A 10,813-nucleotide genomic window follows, 5' to 3' on the forward strand; every position below is an offset into this window, starting at 1 on the left:
CTTTCATAAAAAAAGTTGCAACCTGGTCCGCCTAAAATGAAAGAATTTCCAAAATCACATCAATGTGAACGCTTTATTCACTGTTTAGGGGCTGAAATCAAGCGTCATCCTACGTTTCAGTTTGATAGAAATAAAAAAAACCTATTTAGTTAGTTTTTGAGAAAATAAATTGTTTTTATAAAAATTTAAAAAAGCGAATATTTGATTGATTTCATTGCTGTATTTTGATGTTTCTATGCGTGCGCAGGTTGCCACCCAGAAGGACGCCGTGATCTCTGAACTGGAGCAGAAGGTGGCTGAGAAGGAGGTGGAGGTGGAGCGACTGAACAGGGAGGCTGTGGAGAGGGAGAGGGAGGCAGAGACTGTCAAGCAGAGATTCCTCACAGAGATCAACGCCATCTCAGACTCCGTCGAGAACGAACTGCAGGTGGAAAAAAATCGAACATCTGGGCTTACCGGGTTGACACAAATTATTGTAATATTATTTCTGTGATGCTAACAAGTTTTGTCCTACGTAGGGAATCGACACACTGATCACCTTTTTACACTATTGTACGTCATACGTTTTTGACCGACCAACCCTTCAATTTTTCTAAAGAAGCTTTCGGCCCCAAACACCAAAAACAGGAATTCTGAAGAAGGAGCGGGGGTTGATAAAACTTAAATTTATGGTCAAATCTTTCTTTTCTTTACTGGCCTGTTTTTGTTCAAAGTTTAACTTGTGGCATAGAAAATTTGATGAAATAGGGTCTTTAAATAATAAATATTTATAGTTCCTGCGAATCGCCGAGTTCTATCAGTAGTTTTTAACAGTCCTGCCGAGGATGGTCCATTTGTATTATCTCTGTGGTAAAAGATAGAAAGCTGTAATACTGATGTGAAAACAATTCACCCGCATCCAAGCTTAGGCGTAATTAATCGATTAAAACGGATTTTTATGATGATTTTTGACAATTATAATTGATTATAAGTACCAAAATAAGGTGTGTGTATAGAGGATTTGTAATTGATTATAATCGTGATATTTTCCGAGATGTTATAATCTCTTATAATCATTTATAATGGATTATAGTTCTTACAAAAAACCTTTAGAATCAATTATAATCGATTATAATCGATTATAATCTCCTATTTTGCCGAAACTGTATTCGAATTAGATTTTATGGGTTATTATTTGTGTGTCAACAAGAAAGTCTCTAAAAGAGAGATCTCTTGAACACGTTGTTTCATCTGAACACAAAGTTTTACCTCGAAACAAAAGTTTCATAGAGATCCTTTCATATTAGTGAAAGGTTTCACGCGGTAAATGAAAAAAAAATCTTCCGAATCAATCATGAAACTTAATCAATTTGCTCTTGCTTTGGTGGTTAAAAAGCTTGAAAAATGCATCATAAAACAACTCTTACAGGAAACAAATGAAAAAAAAAACCTTATACATTTCTATTGTTTGGAAAACTTTGAAAAACATTTTTCTCATTTTTCATAGGAATCAACGTCTACAAAATTTAAAATATAAGCAAATTAGATGCAAGTTCGAAGACAAAGTGGACAAACAAAAGGGATTATCATCAGTTATTATTATTTATTATAGATTTTTGTGCAAAATTAATGAATTAGAAATTTGAATCAAAATAAGTGTCTATAACCAATTATAATTGATTATAATGTATCGAAAAAGGGAGGTTTAATTGATCTTTTTCAATTGATTATAAGAGGTTAGATATAATTATAACTTCATCTTGAAAAGAGAGATTATAAACGATTTTTAATTGATTAAAATCGATTAATTCTCAATTGTAGTAAGATTGGTACTAACATAGTAATAAAATCGACTATTAACGCTTGAAACTGGGTGCGGGCAGGTTTCAAGATGCAAATTTATTCTTTAAAACCGTTTCTTTTTGTTTTCTCTAAAAAGCTCCTAGGTCAGACCGAATTCCGTATCTGACGTAGATCTGCCTCTCAACTGAATCGACTCAGTGATCAACACTGATCGACCTTGGTATAATATTAACAATGTATGATTACAGATAGCGATATGAATCTCGAGGTGAGCGTACAGCAAAGTCAACATACAATTACTGCACATTCTCGTCCGAAGATAACTAAGTTTTAAATAATATACTTTAAAATTTATTAAGTGAGTACGAATTTTAGTACTCAGTTTTGGCTCCTCTTTCTTCGAGGTTATCTTTCCTTTGCATCTTTCTAATTCTTTTCATGGCTTCCTGTATTTTCCTCGAAGTGCAGTGGTACACGCCACGGTGCGTTCCAGGTTCTTTAACTGTCCAAGGCCTCACTCCCGAATAGTTTCCTTCTAAAGATGTATTTTTTTTAACCCCAGTTGACTTTGTGATTTTTACCGACGGAAACTTTGAGTATCTATCTATAGCTACAAATAAGTAAATTTTCTTCCCCTTCTGATCTTCTAATGGTCCCGCATAATCTAGCGGTAGTTCTTGACCCGGCTGCGATAGCAGTGAACGTGCTTTTGAGTCATTTTTTGGTATGATTTATGTAGCATTCTTACCATAGCGGGTGCAACTCCTGCACTCTTCGGCCATGTTTACAATGTCCTTGTGCATATGTGGCCACCCCAGATACTTCGACACAACTAGCATTGCTTCCTGTCCGGGGTGGCCACGATGAATCCGCCTTAGTACTGCAAGACGCAGCTGCCCTGGAACAGCTAACTGACCGTCTACGATGATGCAATCGTCCACTACCGACATCGTGTGCCAGAGTGAGTTCGTATAAGGTCCCATCAATTCGAAACTGTGGCGGTCGTTCCGTTCAATGACGCGTCAAAATCTGTCCTTCCATGAGTCTTCTGTGGTTAGTTCTGCTAGTAGACTTCGGTCGAATAACTTCGACAGGTTAGGTTAAGCAGATTATTTTCTTCGTTCTTTTCTAGCGTTCGAGTCGTCTTCCTGCTACTATGCTGACTTCCTGGCTGTATGTCGGGCTGTCTGCTGTTAAGTCTACCTCAATGATTGTCGTTCCCTTCGCATCTTCTATGTCAGCGTGCGCGCAGATCATTTCCGTGGGCGCTTCTAGCTCTAGCATGTTTCCTGGGGTTGTTCTGTTAGTACACTCCGATCCAGCTAGATCCCAAAAAGAAATGAGTTTGGGCGGTTCTGCTTGTGTTGCTGTTGAAGTTGATGGTCCGGTTTCTGGGTTTTTTTTTGTTGTATATGCCCATATTCTGCCACTCGACCAGCGATACATCTGAGTCAGAGCTATACGACTCGTTTCCCCGATGTTTCTATTTGATTCATCCTCGTTCTCTGGAACCTGGTTTCCGTTACTTTTTCTAACAAGTGATCTCGTTTCCCTTCGCTGGTTTTTCGTTCGATTCTTTTCACTGTCTTTTTCGGTTTTTCTTTTTCGGGCTCATCCTTCATCCGTTCTTCTGTTTTGAAATTATTTAATTCGATATCGAACGACTGTTTATACTGAGAAATCTTGCTTAAATTGTTCTGTTCACAATTTGAGAGATGTGAGTTATGACAGTTTTCGTTCCGGTCGAGCCTTGTTTGGTTGTGAACAGATTGATTGCTATAGCAACTGTGGGATGACGTGTCTTTTGTACTATCCAGTATGTTTCTCATCTTAGAATGTTCTAGAATTTCTCCGTTCCGATAAAGCAGTGCTCTATGAAGTTCCTCAATCGACGTTACCATGAATTTTTTATCCAGTTTTGACTCAAGCCACGGTTCTCCAATTGGTTCTCTTGACAATTAATCTTCTGTTGCCAGATCTCTACCCGATATGTGCTTTACCTTAAATTGGCAAGGTAACAATCGATCTACCCACCTAGTGAGTCGAGATTGATACGTTTAATTTGATCTGTTTTCCCCTAATGCTTTTGTAAGAGCTTAATTATCTGTGACTTTTACGTATTCTTCCCCCAAACGATCGCGTTTAAACCGGTCTACTGACCATACTACTGCAAGCAGTTCCAGTTCATTGGTCGAATACTTCTTCTCTTGGGTATTCGGGTAATTTGATGCAAACGCTATGTACCCATTCACTTTGGCTATTCTCTGTTCCAAAATTGCTCCGAGGCCACTGTGGCTTGCATCGCATTTTACCCGGTATCTTTTACGGGACCAAAATAGTTAATTTATACAATCCGTGCTTTTGCTTTTTTAATTTCTTCGCAGATAATGGAGCTCTTTTCCCCCACTCGAATTTTTTCACCGGCAATCGAATTTTTTCCTTTTCTTCTCTTATCAGTGGTCTGAGCTGATCCGTTAAACTCGGTGCGTTTGGAAAAAAATTAGAGAGATGATTGATACTACCCATGAACGATCTCAACTGTTTAAGCGATTTCGGAGGTTGAAGATTAAGTATTGCCTCCGTTTTTGTAATTTTGAGGACTATTCCACTTGGTGTTAGTTTTTTTTCTAAGCATTTAACTTCTGTCTGAAAAAATTCTTATTTGGAGATCTTCAACGCTAGATTTTCATCATCTAGTTTTTTAAAACTTCTAGTACCAACTTCTCATGTTCTTTTTTGTCTCGTCTTGAAACGATCAAAAAATTGTCAAGAATGCAAAATGTGTTCTTAGCATGGTCTAAAGTCCGGTCGATTGCTTTTTTGAGTTCTGCAGGCATATATGCTAACCCATAAAACCCTGTAAGGAACCTGTATGTTCCTTTTGCTTGGCCACGCACAATGTTGGAATTGCACTGTAGTTTCCTTGTAGTTGCAGACCCAGAATGCATCTTGCTCGACGTTTTGAGATTAACAAAGATGCGTTTTTGACTTCGCAACCTGCTGAACGGATGTTGGCTTGCATTGCTCCAAATATCAAAATTGGTTGTATGTAATAGTCTACAAACTGTGCTGACAGACTCACCTCCTCGGTTGGAATAAATTTGGTCTCCGATGATCCATCTAATAGTTGTTTGGCTGTAGTCCAATTCAGGAACGACACCGGTCTCCCTGTGCCTATTGTCATATTTAAGATTTGATTGTTTACTCCAACCAACGCTTTCAGTGCTTTTATTTGATGCGATTGTGGGTTTCTCCGTATATCAATCTTCCAGACACTTTGAGTATTTTTAATTTGTTGCTGTGGCTTTTCGCTCAAGTTTTTGTTTTGGAATTATTAGTCTTTCACTGACCTCGGCTTTGTTTCGATGGCCATGATCTCGAACGCATGAATTAAAGCTCTGAATTAGGTTACACTGTTCACCTGGACTTGAATTTTCTTCTGTAACCTTGCTTACATAATGCGAACGGCACATTTGGCGAAATGGTTCTGTTTATTACAGTTTTTGCATGTCTTTCCCATTGCTATACAGTTTTTTAAATGTGTCTCGCCCAATGCTCTTCCACGTCTTGTGCATTTTCTCTGCTCTTTTCGGAATTTTGCATTCCTTTGCTCAATTGTTTCCTTCCTGAATTGATCTATATTCGGTCTTTTAGAGTTTTGACCCTTGTTACCAACTGACATTATGGGTTCTTTCTTTCTTTTAATCTGCGGCCCGGGAAATTCACCCATGTGTGTATTCCTCCTTTCTGATTTTTGCAACGCTTTTGTCGTTTGTTTACTTTGTTCAAACTTAATTGCACATTTGAGTACCTCATCTGGCGAAAACGTTTCAAACGTAAGAGTTTCCTGTAATGCAGTATGATTCTTTTTCGATATGAATAAATCTCGGACTAGTTTTCTTCCAGCGCGCCCAATTCATCCGTGGCTGCTTGTACAGTTGAGGCCGCATGAAAAGAATCTAACGTTTCTCCGTTTTCTTGCACTCTAGTGAATAAACTATATCGCTCATTGTTATGTTCTTTGTTTTTTCGAACGATATTTTAGCCAATCTCACCATCTCCCTGAGCTCAAGTTTTGATTTTTCCGTGTGCGGGTTTTTTTGAACAAACCTTTTTTTACCCTCGATATCCAATGCCAGAAATAGTCGAGACGTGATTCGTTTCTGTACTTCGTTGTAAAACACATTGTGACCGATTTTAGGACCGCGCTCCCTCCTTTCTTCATTTTCAGGAACAACTTTGTCCCTTAATAGTCTGTCTCTTGGTTCCCGGTCCGTTACTGCATGTGCTTCTTCGTTTGTTCCTGGAGTCTCTGGACGAGGAAGTGGTTCATCAATAACTGCTTTTGGATCTTTTAATAAGATCTCAGGATTCACGTTTTCCTTTACTGTCACCGCTAACAAAAATTGGTCAAACCAAAGTTCAACGGTGGATCCGAACTTGCTGATGTCCAAAAAAAAACAGGATTGCCCATGTCCGTTTGGTTGTCCTGTGCCATGAATCCTGCTGGCTGCGCCATGTGGTAAGGGATAGAATGCTGTAATACTGATTTGAAAACAATTCAGGTTTCAAGATGTAAATTTAATCTCTGAAACCGTTTCTTTTTTCTCTCTAAAAGGCTTTTAGATCAGACCGAATTCCGTATCTGACGTACGGAGATCTGCTTCTCCTCTGAATCGACTCAGTGATCAACGCTGATCGACCTTGGTATAATAATAACAATATATGATTACAGATAGCGATATGAATCTCAAGGTTAGCATACAATTACTACACATGCAGTGTGTGCTGTACCACTATCTCCCCACATTCCAGACTGTGTTATTTTATTGAGCGAAGCTCTTTTTTGCGCCTCAAGTCAGTTTTTTTTTGCGTCTAGAACTCTCACGTGGTACCACTATGGCATCCAAATTTGGTCTAGTTGTGGTAGACCTGAAACTAGAGGTCAAATGAGAGCTGGTCCTCACACACATTCAATGCCATGGCATGGGATCGAATACACGATCTGACGATTTTCAACGTGAATGCCCTACCACTATGCTAAGTGCCCTATAATAGGGTGTTTGAGGAGAGCTCGAAAACTCAATTTGGTCGTGGAAGTTTTTAATTCCGCGCCTCGAGAAAATTATAGACCCGCCTCTGCTCCTAGGACAGATTTCGTCTTTCTTAAGAGTTCACAGATTCAGTCAAATTTTCATGTACCGGCAGGTTTCATTCCATTAAATAAATTAATTGCTGATTTATTACTTTTCTGCAGGTCAAGGACAACCGGATCAAAGACTTGGAGGAACAGCTGGAAGAGCTTCAGACTGAGTTGAATGGGGCCAAGGAGGAGTACGAACAAGAGGTGGACGACATCACCACCAAACACGGAGAGGAGGTAAAGGTCTTAATCATGTGCATCAAAAGCGTTGTAAGTTGACTCCAACTTGTTCTGCTTTGACATGAAAAGTGAGTTTGTTTATAGGTACCAGACATCAAATTTGGGCTTACAAAAAATAAATTGAAAGCATTGCATTTTTCATCGTTCGTAAAAAATTGATTTATATTAATGTAAAAGGGCGGTTTTTTAGTAGGGCGGAAAGTTCTCAGAGGATCAGATGTTGTATCATATAAAGCCTTTTTGACTGCGATTTCGTGCATAAGACTTTAAATGAAATTTTAAACTACAACTTTCTTTGCGATGAGAGAAAGTTGGTGTTGTTCCATTCATTAAAACGTTATACTCGAAGAACACCAGCTTCTACGGTAACTGAAGGCTATCCAGTCTGTTTAAAATGCCGTTCGATTCAAATGGATGGCAATTTATGAGTTCAAATCTTGTGGCGTAGATGTTTTTACAAAACTAAAAAAGTAGATCAGTCCAAACTGGTTGTTGCTAAATATAAAGAATACCATCGGGTGTTAAATTTTCAGCTGTGGATGGGTCAGATTCCAAGTCCGTCTTTAACTACATGCATTTTTTGTAATGTTTCTCATGCTTCTTAGATTAATTTCAACTTTTTTGTGCTGTCTAGGTGGGTGTGAGGGACAAGCAGATATGGGAGCAGAAGGAAGAGATGCAGAGACTACTGGACAGTGTGCAGAGGGTGAAGCAGGAGAACTCCACACTCACTCTGGAGATCAGTGACCTCAAAAAACAGTTCAGGTACGATCAGTCTATTTATATGAGAGTTAAGCTTAATACTGTTTATGCTTATGAGGAAAATGAACAGCATACAAGATTGCTCATCTGTCTATGGAGAACGGCTGTTGTGCTCAAAATTGAATCTAGAATTTTTGCAAGAGGTGTTTTTCAATTTTTTATCCAAAATTTCTAATAAGTCTCATTTAGTGTTCCTGATTTAACAAGCAAAACAATTGGTTTTGTGGGATAAAAATGGTACTTCAACCTGAAGCGCATTGAGCACGGATAATAGTAGTCCTTCTATCATCTTTTAGTTGCGGGATGGGGTCTGAATTCTTTATATTTGTATATCTCGACCTGTTACTAAAGCTGCAATTAATCAAAGAATATAATTTTAACCCTATAACGAATCTGAGACAAATTTAATGTTTTCACAAATCTTCGTAAGACTCTCACTGGATGATGAAATTAAAACTTTTTTTCAGTCAGCTCAAAGCGGAAAGAGATAAAGCCCTTGCAATGAAGCAAAACGAAATGAAAAATTCCGAAGGTGAGCTGAAGACCAAATTCAACGAAGCCCAAAAACAATACCAAGAAAAACTAAACAAAGCTCAAAGACAGTTAAAGTCTTACGAATTCGATCTCCAGAAAGCCAAAACCGAATCAAACGAACTGCGCGCTAGCAATAAATCACTGTCGAAAGAAATCTCTAATCTTAAGATTAAGAAACAAGTTGCAAATAAAGAAATACAAACCATTGAGGTTGAACAAGAAAACTCAGTTGCGATTTCTACCCAAAAAGAACTTTCATCAGGGCCGATTAAATCTGAAATTGTCGAGACAAAAGCCGTGGATCCTGAGTTGGTAGCACGGCTCGAAAAAACGGCAGAGGATTTGGAAACAACTCAAAAAGAAGTGAACAAATTGCAAAATTTGATTGAGTCGCTCAGAGGTGAAAACGAGTTTTTAGTAAACGAAAACATGGGTTTTATTGAGCGAATGAAACAAAAAAGCGACGAGGTGAAGGAATTGCTGGAAAACAAAACAAAAGAAAGTGACCGAATGATTGACCTTGAGCGCGAAAACAACACTTTTCCTGCAAAATTGCAAGACATGGAGATGAAATACTCTCGAATGTGTGAAACGGCCGAGGAAATGTCGAATCGCCTGACTACTTTGCAGAAAGAGTTGAACAACCGTGAAGCGATTATTTTTCAGCTGGAAGACGAAATTCGCCGTCAAAACTATACAAATAACACCAAAGACATGTATTTAAGCACGCTAGAAAGCACAGCCAACCAAGTCAAAGTCGAACTGATAAATTTAGCTAAGAGGATCGCAAATATTGCTCGAGTCGTTCAGGATATCAACACTCGGCGAAGTGAAAACACGACTCAGATCATAAAAATGGAAAAAGAAAACATTATGTTACGCAATGAATTGCACATTCGAACACAACCAACACCTGTTAGCTACAGACCGGCAAATCCATTGTGTGATTCACAAAATCTAAGCAAATCTTCGCCAAACTTGGCCGGAAGTTTCCCGGAAAGATCAATCGTAAATCCTCGGGAATCAAAAAGAGTGACTGATTTCCAAGCGTGGTCGAGGTCTGTAGCAGACCGATTGCGATCGACAGGGTCAAGCGATTCTCTGTTTCACCCGAAAGAATACCCGAACTATAATTACAACTCACGGTTCCTCTACTGATTATGTTTGAAATTACTATTGACAACACTGAATGATGAAATATTAGTTCTAAGCAAAAAAATCTTTGAAAATTAGGTTTGAGTCCAGCCACCTCGATGGTTTTTTATTTACGGAGTCGGAAACAACTATATTCTTTGGTTTTTTTGAGCGTTTTACGCGCCAAAAAGAAAAATTACAAGTATTGGAGTGTTCGGTATCGAAAAACAGCTTTTCAGCCGATTTTTGAATTTAACAAGCTACTAGCTTGGATTTTCTCTGTTTCAAGCACAACTCTTGTAAGGCTCAACAATGAAGCCCGATAAGAGTGAAAACAAAAATGAGACCATTTGATTTTTTGCAGTGATAATTATTTTCCGAAGTTTCACCCGCACTGAAATACCCTGGATCACCAGCGGATTTAAAGCGAGGGTGGGGGGGGGGGGTCTGGGACGGACACTTCCTTTTTCTCCTCAGGAATTCGACCCCCTGCCGACCCAAAGGGTCCCCCTTGTACTATTTTGACATATCCATTTTTCCCTGGATAAAAATCAATTATATCTGAATAAAAAACTGGGAGTAATGGATTAATTATAATTGATTGTATTCTTAAACAAAACAAACTTAACAAAAACTTATACTGATTTAATTTTTCCACTCTAAGGATTTTAGCATCATTTTAAAAAAGAATATGACATCAATAATTCAAAATTAATACATAATTCAATTATTTACACGCACACGTTGCATTAGTTTGTTAATTAGGGTTCGCTTTTGGCTGAGAAAGTTATTACCGTTTTTTTTTTGAAGTTTCGGTTCACAAAATATTTCCTAGTAAAATTTTGCTCTTTACCTTCTTCGGCTAACAGCTCCCCATTGTTACCACTTCGATTAATTTACCCCCAATGTGGCGATTTTCTAAATTTGAATAAGTTTACAATTTGAGCAGGTTTTATGATTAGAACTTTTGCGACAATTCCCAAAATTTCTGTATTTAAGGAAAATGGAACCAGTTCTAAACTAGAATTTATAATTGGTTAAGAATATAATTCTCTAATTCTATAAAATATTCTTAACTAACTAATCATATTCCATACCTACAATTTACACTTATTTGTAAGTGCTGAAACTACTTGTAGTTCCAGCACCTGAGCAATTTGAATTAAACTTAGAATAAGGTTGTTCTCCTTCTGGAAACTAAATCACATAAACCAGTAT

General features: G+C 38.1%; 1 protein-coding gene across 1 annotated transcript in view; it reads left to right on the top strand.

Annotated features, from left to right (window-relative positions):
* LOC134840412 (myosin-10-like) overlaps window positions 1–9,693 on the top strand; it is a gene marked incomplete in the record, with an annotated part of 24,943 nt that extends 15,250 nt beyond the window's left edge. The window contains 4 exon segments of the mRNA XM_063856194.1: window positions 248–427; window positions 7,040–7,162; window positions 7,800–7,930; window positions 8,395–9,693. Of these exon segments, the coding sequence (XP_063712264.1) occupies window positions 248–427; window positions 7,040–7,162; window positions 7,800–7,930; window positions 8,395–9,619 (1,659 nt within the window).
* Window positions 9,694–10,813: the final 1,120 nt, after the last annotated feature.

Source organism: Symsagittifera roscoffensis, chromosome 2 (assembly GCF_963678635.1).
Source record: "Symsagittifera roscoffensis chromosome 2, txSymRosc1.1, whole genome shotgun sequence".
NCBI lineage: Eukaryota > Metazoa > Xenacoelomorpha > Acoela > Convolutidae > Symsagittifera > Symsagittifera roscoffensis.